Source organism: Alternaria novae-zelandiae, assembly GCF_023758075.1.
Source record: "Alternaria novae-zelandiae strain BMP 2774 chromosome Unknown scaffold_14, whole genome shotgun sequence".
Lineage (NCBI taxonomy): Eukaryota > Fungi > Ascomycota > Dothideomycetes > Pleosporales > Pleosporaceae > Alternaria > Alternaria novae-zelandiae.
In genome coordinates this window covers 303,855-322,413 of record NW_026056974.1, presented here as the reverse complement: position 1 = coordinate 322,413, position 18,559 = coordinate 303,855, and the positions used below count along the sequence as shown (strand labels likewise).

Sequence of the window (18,559 nt, the reverse complement as noted above, 5' to 3'; positions counted from 1 at the left end):
ACGGCATGAATGTCGCCAGGGTGACTGCAATCGTTTGCGGAGATGCGAGCAAGACAGAGTTGGTGCTCAAATTTTGGTTCATGGGTATCTCATCTACATATGAAATCGTACCGTATCGCTCGTAGCGTCCGGGTGCTCATCCTCGTTCGAACCGTTGTTCGCGGTCGGACCGTTGCCGCAAGTATCCGCCTCGTTTTCGTCTCGTTCTCGCCCCGTCCTTGCTTCGTCCTCGGGTCGTTAACGTACTGTCAACGTACCGTTTTCGTGCCGATACCTAAAAGACCATCTCATGCGGCCTATCGCTGCTCCTCAAAGCGAAGCTAGCACCAAGATAAGACTCAAGATCAGGAGTCCTCTTGATATTAGCCATAAGCGCCTTGTCCACCTTCTTCTGGTCTTCTATCCGCTGAGGATCCGTCTCCTTCTTTGCAGGTGTCTCGCCGTCCTTGAAGAAGTCGTCCTCGCCCTTGCCGTCCTTCTTCTCGCGCGCCCAGTACTCGTCCTTGCTGACGCGCGACACGACTTCCTCGTCCAGACCGGCGATGTCGACGACGGTGGAGGTCGCGATGACGTAGCGGTGGTTGACGCGACGCAGGGGGACGCCGTTGGACTTGAAGGGGCCGGTGATGAGGAGGACGCCTTGTTCGAGCTGGCGCAGGAGCACGACGCGCTTACCGCGGAAACGGCCGGAGAGGAGGATCAGGACGGTTCCTGGGGCGAGCGACTCGCGGTACTTGGTGGGGTGGGCTGTCTTGCGCGCCTGTGAAATGGGTCGTTAGCTCGAAATTCGCGACAATTCCAACATATGCATTTGTGTGTCTCTTCAACGGCTCAAAATTCATCGCGAGAAATGCGCATACCTTCTTCATCTGCGCCTCCTCCTCGGCAGCGTAGTACTTGGATGCTTTCTGGTCGGCCATTGTGTTGGTTTGAGGCAGACGAAGTCTGGTAGTCAATTAGTATGTGTCGCACGCAAGTTTGCTAGACCAAACAGAATAGCCCGGTATCTTCTTACAATTTCTTGTGGTGATGATGATGTCGTCGTCGCGATTTCAGGGTCGAGATGTGCGAGCGCTCGCTAAGATCAGCCCTACGGCGCTAGTCGTCCCCGCAAACCATCGTTCACATGTGAACAATGGCACGATGTTTTCCGTGATGCGGACGCATGCCCTGACGGTAACACACTGTAGCAAGTGTGATCGCAAGGTTGAAACAAAGATAACAGTGGAGTCGCATATGACACTAATTCGCATAGATCATGAGCGTGTATTGTACATTAATCCGAGACCATCCGCGTATGAAGGTCTTCAGATCGTGGGTATCAGCAGCCCATTATTTCTTCTCCGTCAGACTCTGCCTCTGCCTCAGCTCACCCATCTTTCCAACAGCCTTGTCCATGCCACTCCACTTTCGCACAAGATGATTCACGCCGACAGGCAGCACACCAAGGATCTGGATATACTTTGAGTACAGAGGCAGCGCAATCTCGCCGCTCTCACCCCTCTCGATCAGCTTGATGATGTCCTTGCCAATATCCGCTGGCGTGACAACAGGCGCTAGGAAGTTGCTTGGGGTCTTGAGGCCTGCAAACATGGTTGTGCCCATCTGACCAGGTTGTACGAGGATTGTCTTGATGTCCTTTGCGGCGGGGTTTTGTGCAAGCTCCGCGCGGAGCGAGTGGTGCAGCGCCAGAAGGGCCGCTTTCGAAGCTGTGTATGCGGATAGGTTGGCGGCGCCGAGGTGGCCGAGAACGGAGGAAACGGTTACGATGGTGCCGCGGCCTTCCTTCAGCATGTGCGGGAGGATTGTGCGGAGGGTGGTGAACTGAGACAGGGTGTTGACGCGGAAGGTGCTGGTGAGGTGTCAGTAGACGTCAACAAGGATTCCAGAGTATACATACCGCTCCACATCTTCAGCGGTTGAGTCGAGGATTGACTTGGTCTGCACCATACCAGCGTTGTTGATCAAGATCGTCGGAGCGCCGAGCTATACTCGTTAGCAGATTACGGTCTCCTAGCAGAGGAATACTCACGTCGTCGACAATCTTGGCTACGGCAGCTTCAACCTGCTTTGCATCGCTCACGTCGCACTTGTAGTAAACCACGCCCTTGTTTTCCGCCTCATCTTCGTCGACCTCCTTCATGTCTAGGACGGCGATATTGGCATTGCGCATTCCATACGTCTCTGCCAGCAGACCGCCGAGGCCGTCAACACCGCCGGTTATGACAATAACCTCTTCCTCCAGGTCCACCTCGCGCGGTGATCCCCATGCGATCCGGTCGCTGATGAGCCCGAAGATGCCGGTGACGGTCATGAGCATAGCCCAAGCCATGGCAATGCGCATCTCGATGTTCTCATAAGGCGTGTACTGCGCGCGCAGACACAATACCACGACCCATGATACGAATGGGTGGAAGACCGTGTACCCGAGGACGTACCATATCAGGTCGACATTGATGTAGTGGTGCCATGGCTCGTCGGGTCGGTCGAAGCTCTTCGGTAGCTGGACGGGTACTTCTCTTATTGAGGAAGACATGGTGGGCATGTCGATACAAGAGGATTGTTGGATCATGGAGGATGGTGGGGCGCGTCGGCGCGTAGTTGAGGCTTGGACGCGAATCGGACGTTGAAAGTATGTATTACAGCGACAATGCTACCCGGGAGCAAAAAGTAAGATATCTGAGAATGCGCAATTTGCGCAAACAGTATACGGGGCCATTCTGTTCTTATTGTACTGTCGCTGATGCTGAGGTTTGCAGTGTTTCATTCGCGCCTCAGGTCTCTAGGACGCTAGCCGGAGTGCTTCAAGCTGTGAGTGAGGGGCTGAGTAAGCGACTTCCCTTGCGTGCGCATCTGTCCACACCAACCCCAAACCTACAATACAACCACCACCATGGAGTTCAACAACAAATCACCCATCGTGCATGGCGGCCTATGCGACTCTTTCTGTGGCGATAACGCGATGCTGAAATCTCCTTGTGCCAAAGCACGCAGAGGTGGGGAAGTATCACCGCCGTGCGCCGACGCGCTTCATCTCCTGATCACCAGATACCAGCCCCGGGGCTTCCATTTAACCGACCATGGTTATTGATCGTGCTCTCCTTCTAGAGATATGGTGGCAGTTCATACTGGTAGGGAGAAGGCGATTCCCGAATTGGACCTGCTGCGCCAGGAAAGCGATCCTGCGAGATGGTGACCGCCCTTCCAGCTACATGAGCAAGCACCATGGACCTCGAAGAATGGTTCCACACGTCGCTAGCATTTAAGAATCGGCTACGGCAGCTAGAGCCTCTTCAAATGACTACGCACCGATATCTCTGGGGGTCTAACAGGAAGCTAAGGTAGCAATAGGCTTGGAAGATCTCACGAAATGCATGAGCTACCTTCCAACGCATCCGGCGCACCTCCCCAAATCTGTCCAACTTATGGCAGCAACGGGCGCTGTTACAACTTCCTGTGCTCGTTATGACGACACGTAAACACGCCTACCACCGCTCATAAACTCTACCTCCCATCCAGAGTCTCTTCTTCTTCTCCAACCCCTTCTCCAGTGTTTTCTACTGCTACTGCTGACTGCATCATCTCTCATACCGAACCCTTTCAACACAATGCTCGGACAAGCCTTCTTCGTCCTCGCACTCGCGGCTCTGGCTCATGCCGGAGCTATCGTCACCAACCATTGCCCATACACGGTCTATATCTGGTCTGTACCCCAGTGGCTCAGCAGCTCACTCACCGAAAACGTCCCCCTCAAACCTCATGGTCAGTACCGAGAACCATGGCACTTTGGGTCCCCCCTCAATCCTGGTGTTGCCATCAAGATCTCCGACAAGTTCGAAGGTATCAACAGGGGCGCCAACGAGATGGACTTCGCCTACACGATTGACCTGGACACCCTGGACAAGGTCTGGGTCGGCATCTCCCCAGTTCGAGGCAACCCCTTCCACAACAAGATCGCCTTGCACAGCTGTCACCAGAGCTTCTACGGCTCCGCAGAGGTTGAGACACATGTTTGCACCCCTAAAGACAACATTGAGCTTGTCCTTTGCGACACGTCACCACGCGTGACTACATTGAAAGATTCCACGTCTCTTGCCGATATCATGTATTGCTACGACTACCCATATTTTGGCCTTACACACCACGGTGCAGACAGCGCTGAAGCTCACACGGGCAACCTTCCAATTCATGTGGCAGAGGATACCGACTCCGACTCCGGATCTGACACGGACGGTTCCGAATCGCGGGAGCTCCATACCATGAAGTTCACGTATACCATGGGCATGACCGCTGAGTTCTCCGATGAACCGACCCCCGGTTTCGTACCGGCACCGTCCACATCGTCAGTGATTCTTCCGCCCAGGCCAGCGAGTACCGTATCAGGACCAGCAATTCCGCACAGGCCAGAACCATCGGACACCACCTCCACCACGTCGCGCGGGGGCTTTTTCACACCACCTGCGCCTGCACCTCGCGAAACAGACTGCCCAGATTGCAAGAAGCCACGAAAACCAGGAAACAGTCCATGCCTAGCCAGGGTCATTTACCCGGCAAGACGTCGCGTCCCTGCAGCTCGCAACACTCCAGACGACATTGAGCCAACACGCGTACCAACCATACATCACTCAGTAAAATCAACACTGTGCAACATCGTCCGGAGGTACCACACTGGAGTCGAAGATTGCGATGAATCGGCACTAGAGTCGTATGCTCGTGCCATATACCCCACAGTCTGCGACCCCGTGAATGCTTCACTCCTGATGGGCTTCCCGTGCGAGGAGGTCATGGAAGAGATGAAGAAAGTCTACCCAGCCATCGATGCTCCGGTGATCTCCCGGGCCCCCACATGCGAGTGCGAACCTGACTGCGACTTCTGCGGACACTTCAACGACACTTGCTTTTGCGCAGGAGCTATCGCGGCGCCGATGCACGCGAGCGACCCATCTCTCCCGACGGATTTCGAATCTTTCCCCTTCACTCCTGAGGATCAGAGGATCTGCCTGTATTCCCTGTGCGACCCAGAGATCCCCGGAGTCAGCTGCAATGACGCAGTCGACCTACTTCACGCCATTCTAACGCTCAACAACGAGAGTTACGAAGAATGGGTCTCCGAGGTCAGGCCTCATACCTGCGATGCTTACTCTGTTTTCAAGATGGCTACAGGTCAGCTGGCAATCTGCATCGCTGATCTCTGTGCGCATCACCCTGAAACATGCGACAATATCCAGGCTCTTCTCACTTCAGGTACCAAGGCTAAGTTGGGCTTGGACGTCTTCTTCATCAAGCACCGCGCTGTCTGCGACCAGGTCCTTGACGAGAGCACCTGAAGCTCGGACATGACCAGCGACATACTGGACTGGGGAGCTTGATTGTTATTATCGTTGTTATCGTTGGTTGTCTTTTTGCTTTCACCTCATGCCCTTAGCGTTCGCATAGCTTACCGTTTGTACTTTCATCTGCCTTTCAACGCTGATTATTCTTCTCAATGCGATCACTTGTCTTTCAAAATGCTCACGTCCACTGTCAAATGATGAGATTGTATCACGTTCACTTCGCAAATGACCCCACAAGTTCCATGTCAAGACATGTATTTTCTAAGGAAAAGCATTGCGTAAGCACAAAGTCGGCCTCTGATCTCGATGAGAGAGCGACAATGAGCTAATCTAGGCTACTACGCTGACCACCATCCCCAGTCTGCATACTCCGTACCCCTTCGTTCGACCTAAGCATCCTCTCCTTCTCCCTCCCCTTCTCCGCCCTCGCCATCGCCACCGTCACGCTCCGCCTCCTTATTCATAAACTCCGTAACACGAGCGATGAACTCCGCCTCCGACCCATTCTTCATGTCGATCAGCTTCTGGTAGTCTTCGCACAGTTGCTCGTGTCGCCCAGCCTCAGTCTCAAGCTCTGCATTGTTCGCTTTGATCGCCGCATCCAAGACTTCAATGCGCTCCATGTCTAGATTCGGTGCGAGCCTGGCTTCAGTGAGCTGCTCTAGAAGAGCCGCATATTCCTCCTCCAACTTAGCGACGAGGGCTTTCTTCTTCTCGATACGCTTCTCTGCTCGCTTGCAGGACCGCTCGTAGTAGGCTAGACGCTCGGCCATGGTGGCGTCGCTGGCGGGGGTGGTGTTGTCGTTGTTGTTGGACATTGTTGGTAGCGTGTTGTTGAGATTGGTGGTTGTTGTAAGTTGTTCTTGTATGATGGATGATGTTATCGGATGAAGAGTCACTCACACACAGGAAGTACACCGTTTATATCCCGAATCGCTCCGGTTTGTCTATTGTCTACGTTTGCAACTACAAGAAAGAACACACCCAACTCCAACAACGCCTACCAAGACATGTTTGCAAAGACAAAAAACCACAAGAAACCACAAGAACGCCTTAATGAAAGACAACAACGAAACCCAGTCAGTTCTACCAGCGAGTGTTTGTAAAACCAAAAAACCAAGAAACCACGCAAACTCTAATCAAATCCTCAAAGCAGTTCTATCCCAAACTCTGTAGTCCAGAAACTACCGGAACCAACGCCGATGCAATGCCACACCGATCTAGAGACGTCGCGTACCATTAGAGGCCTGTCGGAGAACCGTGAACAGAAACAAGATCATCAGGAGACGTACCAAGCATGCCGGAGCCAGGACCATGACGAGGACGGCGAGAACGTCCATTCCATCGACGGGATATGGGCGAGGATGAATGGGCTGCGGCTGCGGCTCCTCGTCGATAGTTCCAGGGCAGGTAGGTTCGGGAACAGGAGGTTCGGGGTCAGGTACGGTAGGCGCAGCCTCAGCTTGTTCCTGCTGAGCTCCCAAATCCTGTTGCATCCCCTTCAAAGTCTCCTCAATCCGTCTAACCTTCTCTTCCACATCCCCCAAATTCCCATTCACCCCATCTTGCTCCTGCTCCGCAGCGTCATCCGCAACCGCAGCAGCCCGCTCTGCACGGTACTCGGCACGGTGCTCACGCAACCAGTGTACCAGCGCGATAACGTTGGGGTGTTCGACTTGACTGGGCCAGTTGGTGTGCAGCGGTTGGAGGATCTCGTGGACAGTTGCGCGGTCTTCGACGGTGAGAGTGAGGAACCAGGCGTCAAATTCTTGGGGGGAGAATGTGGAGTTGTTCTGGGCCGTCCGGAAAAACCAGTTGAGTTTTGCGACGAGCTCGCCGCGGCCGCGGGAGGGGGTAGCGGTGAGGGTGACGCGTGGGTATGACATTTTTGGGGTGGTTGTTGGTGGTTTGATGATAAAAGGGTTGGAATGCTGTTGTGATGGTATTGTGAGATGGTAGCGAAGATGTGATACTGTGTTGATATCTCCTCCATCACGAACTCCCCCATCCTCTTATATCCCCCATCCCCTGGCCCAAACTTCCTCACATACCCTCCTCCGTCACGTTCCAGCGTCACTCACTCCAGCCCACACATGCTCATCATCTGACCAAACCACAAAGTCTCAACAAAGTCTCATTAACTGATCTAGATACCTTCTTTCACCCACTTCCACAAAGCGCACCAAGCGCCGAACACTGAGCAAGGTCTTAAGCCCATGTCTTCTATTGCTTTGACCCGAAAATGCCAACCTTCATCTTCATAGGTGTCTTGGGTGTCAACGGGCCCCGCTCTGTCTCAGCGCCATGTTCCACATACATGCTCTTCTCGTCTGGCGGGTATGCGCTCTCTGCGTTTCTGGCGCATTGCCCAGCGCCCACTTCGATTTTGACGTGTCCGTCTTGGTCGCCCCGTAAGTTGACGATGAGGGACCCGTTGCCGCCGTCGGGGTCGCTTAATAGCCAGATATGCTTCATCCTCCTCCCTTCTCTCCGCTCCATGATGTCGTCGGCTGCAGCTGCGATGTCGCCTCCTCCTCTCGATGCAGCGACGATGAGATCACGTGGATCAAGGTAGTTGAAGCGGCCAAGTGCAGACCACGCTGCTGTGCGCACAGCCTCAAACACAACCGCGAGGATGATACCGATGTTGAGCGTGAAGATAGCGTAGATATAACTCGGTTGACCAAACTGCAGCGCATAGACGTAGACCTTCGCTGGTTGCTGAGTGAACATGCGTCCAACCATGAGCTGTGCAGACGCATACGCAACCAACATGTCATCAGCCATAGCAACCATGCTATTCGTAAGACCCGCCAGTGTTGCTTCCTCTTCAGTAAATGTCCGGTTATTGAACGTCTCTGACATCTTGTATGCCGCGATACTGGAGTTGAACGCTTCACCTAGAAGCGAAACATACAGGTTCGTCATGTCGTTAGACATGAGCTCGAACTGCCGCACAACCGTGCGCGTAACGTTTCGCTGGGGGTTGAAATCGGGCATTGTGCGCACGGGCTTGACGGTGATGTTGAGATTGCCGACGTCGACGGTGACGTTGAAGAGGGTGGGTGTGAAGTCGAACTCGCATTGCGTGGTGTTGAGGAAGGAGTAGGCTGGACCTGCAGCGATGGCGAGGTAGCGGCGAGGTGAACGGTCGCTGTACGCTACGCCCATTGCTACGATGGCTTTTCCGTCGTGGCCGATGTAGTTTGAGTATTCCGGGCCTTCTTCGCTGTCGGGTAGGTTACCGGAAGCCGCATAGATCCATTCGTTGACTGGTCCGGAAAGAGTGAAGTTGGATGTTGCGTTGTATGTGCAGGTGACGTTTGCCAGATAGCCCTCCTCTTGGTAGATGTATCCCGCAACCTGGCTGTTCGACCTGATCCCTTGGTCCATGAGTCCGATAGATGCACCGACCCCATACGAACGGCCTCGGTAGCTGAATTGCGTGTTGTCGAGTTTGCGATGGACATGGGGCCCTCCACCCAAAGAAGACGCCTGAGCCGCTGATGCCAGAAGCTGACTGCTCTGTTGCTGGCCAACCGAATACGTGAAGAAGCCCTTTTGCGTGCGCAGCGACGGTCCCGAACTGCCAATCATCATCGGGTACTCTTTGATCATCGACACATCCTCGTAGCTTGGAATCAAAAGCATGCCGCTATCCACCGTCCTCGATACCGACGGTGTCATCGAACCAGCCCAAAGCGCCGCAGGCACAAGGCTGAGAAGAACGACGAATACTGAGGGAAAGAAGAACCGTAGAGGCAAGTCCCAATCCACGCGCATGATGCTCATATCCACCCAAGTGCGCAACACATCCAGGGAAACGCTGACCTTATTGAGCCGCAGTCGAAGCGCATAGTTGATAAGCTTGCAAATGACCGCGAGATGCAAAAGTCCAAAGAAAGCGGCGAGAAGCTGTACGACCAACGCAGCGGAACCAGGGAATCTATTCGCAAGAGTGAAGAGTTGACCCGTAACCCTGCATTCGTTGAGCTGCGCCAGCAAAAGCACCGTCGAAAGCGTCGTCGTAAAGGAAAGTCCGTAGAAAGTATTATACCGTCCCCAATGGCTATACCGCACCGTCCTGCCATCATCTCCCGTATCCCTCCGATCCCCCGGTAAGAAGGTGAATTGCCGAACCATTACAAAAGATTACAAAAAAAACGAGCGAAAAAGGGACCGGCCAGCGGTTACGAAAAGAACGAAAAGCCTTCAAGGTGGATGAAGAACGAGCGACGAAGATGCAAAAAGCGAGAGGAATCCTCATGTTGGCCATCTTAGACGGTGGTTGAGGTGTTTGGCATTGGCATGCCAGGCTACCCGTGTTACCAGGCAAGTGTTGACAGTTGTTGTATCAGGTGCGGCGAGATTTCATGCCTGAGACGAAGGATCCACTGTGATCGTGGCTGCATGCGGTAAGTCTTCACATAATTCTGATCATGTGCATGATCTTATACAAGGACGAGATATCGATATTGTGCAGATATTCAGCTGGAGGACGACGGGTTCTCCTTGTTGCGCTCTTGTGTTGCTCTTGTCGGGTTGGCAGGTAATGCGTGTTACTCGATGGAGGAGCGCAGCATGAATATAGGGCTTAAAGCATTGTGCAGTTTCGTATGCACTGAACGGTATAGGACTTCTGCTAAGTGAGCATAGGATGTTGACTGCCGAAGATGCCTGGGGATTGTAGTGGAAGAGTCCCAGTCCCAGGTACCTAGCTCTGGGAGCCGCAAGGTGTTGCGCCATTGAAACCCGGCGAACGGTTCATCTCGCGCATCGCAAGAAAATTGGAGCACGTCGCTGACTGACCAATAAGCTGGAACGCGTGAGCTCGAGTATAACGAAAAGTATGAAGAGTATCGTGCATAACATATAACGCGACCGCGTCGCACACTGAGACCCACCCGATCACGACCGTCAATGACATCACCACCTACAATCTCCAGTTTCCACCTCCAGTTTCCAACGCGCAATCGCATGCGCAACAAAATGATTCACCGCCATCCACCCAACTCACCGACTCACCAATCCCAAATTCCGACAAATACCGACCATCACAACTCCCCTCCCTCCTCCTCGGTTGGACGAACCGACCAACCACACCCAAACACTCTACCGCCAAGCCACCCACCTGAAACCCCCCACCATACCCAAACCAGGCTTAGCGCATCTCTCCTGCCACTCAGAACCCGTTTGATCTACGCGGGCCCCCTAAGCTCCTTGACTCCTGCATATCGTATATTGCCATCTTTTGCCGTGCCATCCATCGCTATCTGGCATTTAGTGGATTCTACGTCGAGGGATAGCTTAGATAGGAGAGATGAGATGCCGAGGTAAAAGATTTCTGCAGTCCTGGTTACGGGTTACGGGTTACGGGTTAGATGTGGGACATGCGCATGGCGTATTCCCAGGTTTGCTGATGATGATGCCGGTGGGGTTTATTGGATCTCGGATCCGAAGATGACGAGGGTGCTTGGAGGTTGTGAGGCAGCCTTTCTGCTTGACCGGCGCGACTCAGCCGTCGTCAAACTCATCATTCAGCTGGAGATATATTGGCTGCGGAGGCTCTGTAGCAGGTATACAGGTGAAGTGTCCATGTGAAGTGTCATGTGTGGTCGGCAAGGTGGTCAGCCTGTTGTGGCTGCGCATGCGGCCCGCAGAAGGTGTCGTACAAGGCAGAACGACTGGATATCATCGCGAGTTGGCGAGTATGCAGTTTACTCAGGTCTCGGCTGGCGTTGTGGCTGTACTGTGTAGTTGTGTAGGAGTAGTGACCGGTGTATTTCATGCTGTGTATGTGTATGGACACAAGATTTTATGCCTAGCTGAGTATTGTGCTCCCTGTATGCCGTCTTGCTCATCTTCCGCATTGCGCGAATTACCGCACAGCGATTAGATCGCCCTGTTTGGGTGCGGCATGAGAAACATCATGCGATGCGAGAAATATTGGACAAAGTCGCGTATTGATGAATCGCGTCAAGAAAGAGCGTGCGCCACCAAACCATGGACCTATCTGTAAGTGAAATCCGTCCGCACTAGCTAGATAAGATACCCGTCCCACACACTAGCGCGCATGTCAGACCCCAATTTACGGAAATTGCGAACCGCGAAGGGGATACACGGGAGGGAGAGTCATTCAATCACACTGACAGAGGAGAACGCCCGTTGCCAAGAATACACTTTCCGAGACGGAGACGGAAACAACACGAGACGGAAGAATTGTGTTTTGAACAAAATGTTTTATTTTTCCTTTTTTCCCATTACTCGCAAAGACATCTGACAAGTCAGAGGACCCGCGGTATATAGTTATTTGTGGGCTGTGAGAAAGCTATAAGAGAGCTAAACTACTATGAGGCGGTCGCGCCGAGAATCGCAATATAGATGCGATTCAAGATTCCGATTTGATTGATATCCCAACGCCGGTACAATGCTGTGCTATGCAAATGCTGAGATTGTGTTATAACGCCGGCCAATGCAAGAAGAGATGACGAGATGGGCGAAGAGATGTCCATCCAGTGAGCATCTTTTCATCAGATCATGTCATTGGGGAACAATAAGGAAAGTCGTTAGGCTGTTGAAGCGAGAGTGGTGGAGGTAGCGAATAGCATTAATAGGTAGTCTGGCGGCCGGCGTAGGCGCCGGTCTGGCCGAACATCCTGCTGAAGATGCCGCCCGCAGAGGTCTTGACCTTCTTTGAAGGTTGGGTGTCGTACAGCGGGAGTGCGTGTTGCTGCTTGGGGACGTACGAGTGAGGGCCATTGATATATACAACGTTGGCGCCCTGGTCTGCGTCGTAGCGCTGGAGGATTGCTTCTGAAGGCTCGTCGTGAAGGCTGACGGGTGATTCGGAAGAGGTGGAGACCGAGGAGCTTCGGGTGGGTGGTGATAGAGATGGGGTGCGCGATGGTGCGCGGGAGGATGGGATGTAGCGTGGTCCCCTCTGACGAGGTGCGTATGAAGACAGGGAGGATTGCGACGCATATGGGTGAACTGAGCGCGAGAGGTTCTCGGCGGTGAGCTGGTATTGTTGGCGAGCAAGCTCCTTCTCCTTCTCTGCGAGCCTGGCCTTCTCGGCCTGGCGGGATTGCCAGACACGGATGGGCGCTAGGAAAGGCTCGAGGTGGTAGTGGAGGTCCTCGGTGCTGATGCGGAGATCCCAGTCAAGGAGGAACAGAAGCTGCTTCTCCATGAGGTTGACCTCGGTGAGGGAGAAGCCAAAGTTCTCGTAGCCGCGAACAGCGCTGTACCTGGCCCAGTGCTTGTTCTTGGGCGAGGAGTCGTTGAGGTTCTTAGCCGCAAGAATGAGGGAGGCGAGGAAGATGCGGTGGACGGTGCATCGCATGCCCTTGGCAACTGGAGGAAGGCGCGACCGTAACCTGCTGAGGTAGACGAGCGAAGTCATGAGGGTGGCAGTCTGGACATGTGACCTCTCGACGATGGATGTGATGAACTCCTCTACTGATGGCAGGGCAGGCTCGCGGATGTTAGAGGCCGCATGCTGAGGAGGCGAGGCTGGTGGCGTAGGAGGGAGGTTCTTGTTGATTGAGGGTTCGCAGCGGATGACTTGGGTGGCCTTCTGTGCAAGGTACGAGATCATGTCATGTGACACCGGGAGCTGGATGAAGTGGTCCAGGGCAGCCGCGTTCTCGGCGACGAGGTTTGGTGAGTAAGGCATGATGTTGATGGAGTAGTAGTCCCGAAGGTGATGTGAAGTCTTAAGTGAATGTCGAACTGTATGTGGATGCTGTGTATGCCCTGTAGTGAGGCGTAGTCGGAATTCCGGTCTGAACGATGGTAAGCGGGAGTCCGAGGCTGCGTGGCTGACGACGAGGTTGAGTCGGCAGGATAGGCAAGGCAACAATTATTAAGGTGAAGGTGAAGAGTCCGAGTCCAGTCGGAAGGTGCAAAGCAATTGAAATTTTACGGGAGATGGCGCTGCCAGTCTGGGAAGTCGGAGGGAAAGTCGGTGGTGGAGCGCGAATCACTGCCGGAGTGTGGAGAATGGCACCTGCACCGCTAGGATGACAGGAGGAAAGAAGGGAGGATGGAGAAGTGAAGCCGGTGACTGACTGTGAGGAAGAAGTATCGACGGCAGGCGGCGTGATACTTATTTCGCAGGCCCCTTGAGCGGGTAGCGATGCGTTTCCAAGTCGAGGGTCGGATCCTTTGGGGTGGTGGTTCGGCGGCTGCGTGTGGGATCCAATGGATGGAGCTCACGCACAGGAAACAGCTACGTAGCGCGCCACGCCGGACTCAGGCCAGCGGCTGTTTGGCCCGTTTGGGGTGCCTGGAAGATTGCGAGTGGTGAGGTGCAGGACCCCAGGAATAGGCTGTTTCAAGTCCAAGCCAATGGTTTGCACGCAGCGCAGGGCCCTCTAGGCGTGCGAAATTGACAGCCAATAGAGCCGTGATGCGAATCGCGTTTCGAAGGCGGTCGAGTATGTTTTAGATGGATGCAGGTTGGAGTCGAGGTGTTGGAGTGGAGTGCGCGAAATACTGGCTTGGTACAGACACGACGTTTGCTGCACTGCAGGCCTCGAGTTTGCGGCAGCAGCGACCGCTATGTACTGCGACAATCACGGTGCTTGTGGAAGGCTGGCCGGAACTAGAGGGTCTGCTGGCCTCGTAGCTGGGTCACGTTGCCGGGTTGGGAGACAGATATTGAGGCGGTGAGTCGGGTTAGGTGGAGCCAGAGCACTACGGTTGATGAATAGCATGCGACCACGCAGTAGTAGCACACCTGCTCCCATATATCTCCCGAGCAGAATGCCAGCAGACGGTGACGAATTTGTGGGCGGAATGCACTACAACCCAGCCTCTTCGAGCCCAGCTTACTCTTGGTTGGCCTCTTGGGCAGAAAAGCATTTTGCCTCACGAACACGCGTTGCATGCGTGTAATTCGGCCGTAGCCGTGGGAGATGCTCGCAGTATGGAGTAGACTGTGGCTCAGCCGCCACTACACTGCTGCATTGCCGTGCCATCGTATACCATCCCTCTTGCCTCGACGGCATACCACGGCATGCACCACGGCATAGTTTTTCAAGGTGACTACTCCCTGCCATCTGTCAGTCGCATGACAGCGTGTCTATCGCAACTCCACTCGGCCAGACGGTGGACGGAGCTCGGATTTCTCCACCACGATCCATGGATCGCCGTCATGCGCAGGGATCTAGTCTGCGCCCATTGGGCAGCGCGCACTGCAAACAAGTCATCTTTGTTTCAACACACCTGTTTCCATCCCAGATGCTACCAGCCTCTTTGGGCGACGACGGATGACAGCGAGCACGACCAACGCCATGTTCATCTTCTGCTGCCCTGCTCCAGCGCACACGCGGTATTCGAGCATGCCAAGACTGGACCTTCATGCAACTAAAGCGTACCAATCAATGTCGCGGCCTCGCAGTTTCGAGACCACCTCAACAGCCGCTGCACCGCCTCGCGCATCTCGCCAATCACGCTTCCACCGCCGTCGTCGCCAGTTCTAGAAGGTCGCAGCCAGCTAAGACAAGTCGCTGCACGCCGACTACTGGATAGCATGGCTTCCTCCACCACCTGCCTATGTCAGGTCCTCCGTCTAAGCGATCCGCGACGTGGTCATGTAACCCCTCACGCTGGACCTCATCAATCTCGAATCCGTATCCCTGCATCCCACGCGCCTCGAAAAGGTTACCTAGCCGAAGCGCCAGATGAGGCTCTGTACTAGTCGCCCAATTCCCCGCGGCTGCTATATCGAGGCCGGGTTCGTGCGAGCCGCCCACGTAGAAGCGCTTGTGTCACCCCAATCCCAAAAATGGCAGCATCGGAGCTTGTCGCAGCCGTTGGACGATGTCCCAGTATGCGGTTTGCTTGCGCAATTTGCTTGTGTAAGGCTGGCGGGAGATCTGCTTGTTGCTGTTTGAGGGCTGGCGGTTGCGAGCGTTGCGACGGCCCGGGCTGGCTGTCCCTCAGCGCTTCGCAGTTTCAGCATGTAGCTGTTGTCGCTGGGCCACAAGAAGACAGGCGGCCCCCAAAAGAACGTCATTGGATTTGATCTTTACACGACTGATCTTGCCGCAGATATGAGTCTTCCTTCTCGTCGTCTCGTCTCGTCTCGTCTCGTCGTCTTCTTTGTCTCGATGTCGGACCCCGCAGTGCCGACGTCAAACCCGAGCGACGTCTCATAGACTGTCGGCGATAGCTCAACACGTATTGAGAGGCGACCGCTTCGTGGTGAAGGCTTGGCGACGCGCATCCGATGGCTCATGGCTCGTAGCGATGGCGAGAACGCGAAGCCCACCGGCTAGCACCGATGCTCACGATGCAATAGAGGCGCAGTCCACCAACATCCGCCCACATCCACCAACACACCTCACAATACATGCAAACATCATCTGACCCTTCCACGCCACGCACCGACATGCCCCTTCCGCGGACCCTCACCCATCGCGGCACCCCGCACATGCAGTACTATTGTCTCTTGCAGTCTGTCCTCAAAAACATGTGACGTGTCACCACGTATGATATCACGGTCCACTTCATCCACTCCATCCACTTCGGAGTTGCATCTCGAACTCGGGTCAGGCTGTATTGCGCCACGCTCAATTCGTTTTTTGAACAAGCGGCGTAGCTCAGTATGGCACGTGGCATTTATGACGCTGTTTCGGAGACGTGGTGGATATTGCTTTTGACGGTTTCGTAGGGTGGGTGGACGTGAGACTGTGACTGTGCGTAGGCATATGACGTGCGTGGATGAGACTGACAAGCAACTGCCGGGAGAAGCAAGTCATGAGGGGAGAGGTCTTGGTTTTTCGGAAGAATGAAGATAAGATAGGTGGAGGAAGCATCGACGTGGAGGGGTGTGGTTTTGGTTTTATAGGTATAATTGCTGTATGCTGCTCTTGATAAACCACCGGGAATATCTCGATCGGCCTCTCATGGCTAGAGATTGCATCATTTTTGACAGTTGATGAAGGTAATCTGCGGAGAGACAGCAGACGAGACATGCGCAATGCCCATGGTCTTTTCAATTCACGCAGAACCGCTCAGACATGGAGGTCTCTCTCTCTTTTTTTGAGAACTGTCGCGAAGTGAAGTATAGTAGGAGAGAAGAGACCACGACCGTGGAAAGCACGATTTATAGTCCCACCCTAGAGCGCAGATGGTCTCGCGGCGCAGATGGTCTCGCGACGCAGACATGCGCACGACGAAAGCGTGTTTCGGAGACGAGAGCGGAAGAGTGCATCGCGGAGGTTATCAGCGCTTTTGTTTGAGTATTTGGCAACACGACTCGCTCGACACATCTTCCACTCCTTGTAGGATTTTGAGGGAACCAGGAAACATGACTTCTGTGACTCGCCTTTTTGGTGAACATGATTTGAAGTATTGGAGACAGTGAAGAAGAAGGTAGTGAACAATAGGTGTATTTATATGTTCTCAGAGCCATTGATCGGTAGAAACGTAGTTTTTGAAGCAAAGGTGCCCTTCCAAACCATGATGTACTCTCCCCTCATATCCGATAAGGACCGTCTGGAGGCCATCAGACTTTTGCTCTTGCTTTTGCGGGTTCGACGAGCGACGCAAACATGAACGCTTTCTCTTTAGACTTCAGCGGAACGAACATGTCAAGGCGGTCTCGGACTTTTGAAGTATCGCAGACTAAGGTAGAATAAAGATGTCATACAATAAAGGTATTGAGTGGAGTGGAGAACGAGGTAGTAAACGACTGTTGAATTTATTTACTCTCAGAGCCATGGCTTGCGAGACCTGCGTCTTTTGAAGTAAGATCCCATTTCCAACCACACTGCAGCTCCATGGAGTTGTGTCGAAAGATCTGATTGCAGGCCATAAATGCGCTCCATGGATTTTTGTACGTCTACCAGCGACGCAAACATGTATCGATCTAGCGGCGTTTTCGGGACCGGCAGCGAACATAGCCACACCAACCTTGCATTCTTCGGGTATCCTAGAGTGGTCCAGATTGCGTAGAACGGCCATGATCATGTACCCTTGTCTTTCGTCGTTCTCAAAACATGAGAGTCTTTGTGATTCAGTTTGAGCGACGCCCATAACGATAGTATATCATATTTTGTGGAAACCGGACCGAGTCTTGTTGTTCGCCAACGAAAGGACAAGATCATACATGCAGTATTTAAGTGTTTCAGCAGAAGGCAAAACCATGGCCTCAGGCCCAACTTGTTTTGGTAAATTGCACAACAAGTGTGCGGATGAAGAGAGGAAGGTAGAAGACCTGGAAGTAGATTTTATACCCGCAAGTCCAGAGCACATACAATGTAAAGACTGTCGTTTTAGAGCACGACGCGGTATGTGCGGAGTCTGGTTTTGGAGAACAGCATTATTTTGTATTGCGTCTGCTTTTTGGATGATTTCTAGAATTGATTCGGGGATGAGAGATTCTAGACAAAGATCTCGAGCGTGAGTTTGAATACACGGCCGACACAGATCATTAGGCTTTGGAGAACGTGTTTTGGAAGAAGAAAGTCATTTGGGCGTAATGATTATGTTTGAAAGAACAGCAGAGCTCGTTAAAACATCCACTTGTTTTTCTTTGGCTTTCTCCAGAGTACATGGAAGGATAGAGAGTATAGATCAGGTTGATGTAGGATGGCTTTATACCCGCGACTCCCAAGTCCACCGAAGTTCTTCTTCATCATTTCGGAGGACGAAACGCTATGTGAGGTCTGACTCCCCAGGAACAACATCGTAGTAGAAGCCTGAATTTTGGATACGACCTGAAGGTCCTTGGAGATGAGAACCCCAAGAAGAGGAGTTTGGGTGAATTTTAGACACATTGTCGCCACAGAACATGACCATGCGCACCTGAGCTTTCTGGAAAGACGAGATCATGGACGGTGTCCGAAAGAATTTTGGTGCAATGCAAACTCTGTTTTTTGGAAAGGCCTTCGGAATGAGGAGAAAGATGGAGAGCAGGAGCTGAGATTGTTCCCTGGGCTCTTGTACTCGCAACGCCGGGCCAGGACATGAATTTGAGAATCCTCTCTTTCCAGAAGAAGGATCATCCCGGTGTGCTCGACTAGTTTACAGTACTGCATGGCGTGGTTGGCCTGAAGATTCCGACTGCTCGCCGGAGTCGCATGGTAGTAGCCGTGAAGTGTTTTCAACTGTAATTACAGCCTTTCCGAGAACGACCGCATATACTGCTTGAGGTGCACTTTCAGAAGCAACGAACTCCATGTTGCATAGAAACATATCTTTTGGACTCCAGAATG

At 53.3% G+C, this 18,559-nt stretch overlaps 6 protein-coding genes across 6 annotated transcripts; 1 reads left to right on the top strand and 5 right to left on the bottom strand.

Annotated features, from left to right (window-relative positions):
* Positions 1-274: 274 nt before the first annotated feature.
* Positions 275-920, bottom strand: J4E88_006975 (uncharacterized protein; the record flags this gene model as incomplete). The annotated part of the gene is made up of 2 exons (XM_049400597.1): positions 275-760; positions 861-920. 2 exons carry the CDS (start codon positions 918-920, stop codon positions 275-277), a joined length of 546 nt encoding a protein of 181 aa, XP_049253545.1.
* A 412-nt stretch (positions 921-1,332) lies between these two features.
* On the bottom strand, positions 1,333-2,545 carry J4E88_006974 (uncharacterized protein; the record flags this gene model as incomplete). Its single annotated transcript, XM_049400596.1, has 3 exons — positions 1,333-1,852; positions 1,901-1,986; positions 2,033-2,545. 3 exons carry the CDS (start codon positions 2,543-2,545, stop codon positions 1,333-1,335), a joined length of 1,119 nt encoding a protein of 372 aa, XP_049253544.1.
* Positions 2,546-3,608: 1,063 nt separating this feature from the next.
* J4E88_006973 (uncharacterized protein) lies at positions 3,609-5,327 on the top strand (the record flags this gene model as incomplete). The annotated part of the gene is made up of 1 exon (XM_049400595.1): positions 3,609-5,327. One exon carries the CDS (start codon positions 3,609-3,611, stop codon positions 5,325-5,327), a length of 1,719 nt encoding a protein of 572 aa, XP_049253543.1.
* Positions 5,328-5,722: 395 nt separating this feature from the next.
* On the bottom strand, positions 5,723-6,345 carry J4E88_006972 (uncharacterized protein; the record flags this gene model as incomplete). Its single annotated transcript, XM_049400594.1, has 2 exons — positions 5,723-6,116; positions 6,338-6,345. The coding sequence occupies 2 exons, from the start codon at positions 6,343-6,345 to the stop codon at positions 5,723-5,725; spliced, it is 402 nt and encodes a 133-aa protein (XP_049253542.1).
* Positions 6,346-6,553: 208 nt separating this feature from the next.
* J4E88_006971 (uncharacterized protein) lies at positions 6,554-7,219 on the bottom strand (the record flags this gene model as incomplete). Its single annotated transcript, XM_049400593.1, has 1 exon — positions 6,554-7,219. One exon carries the CDS (start codon positions 7,217-7,219, stop codon positions 6,554-6,556), a length of 666 nt encoding a protein of 221 aa, XP_049253541.1.
* A 4,721-nt stretch (positions 7,220-11,940) lies between these two features.
* Positions 11,941-13,008, bottom strand: J4E88_006970 (uncharacterized protein; the record flags this gene model as incomplete). Its single annotated transcript, XM_049400592.1, has 1 exon — positions 11,941-13,008. The coding sequence occupies one exon, from the start codon at positions 13,006-13,008 to the stop codon at positions 11,941-11,943; it is 1,068 nt and encodes a 355-aa protein (XP_049253540.1).
* Positions 13,009-18,559: the final 5,551 nt, after the last annotated feature.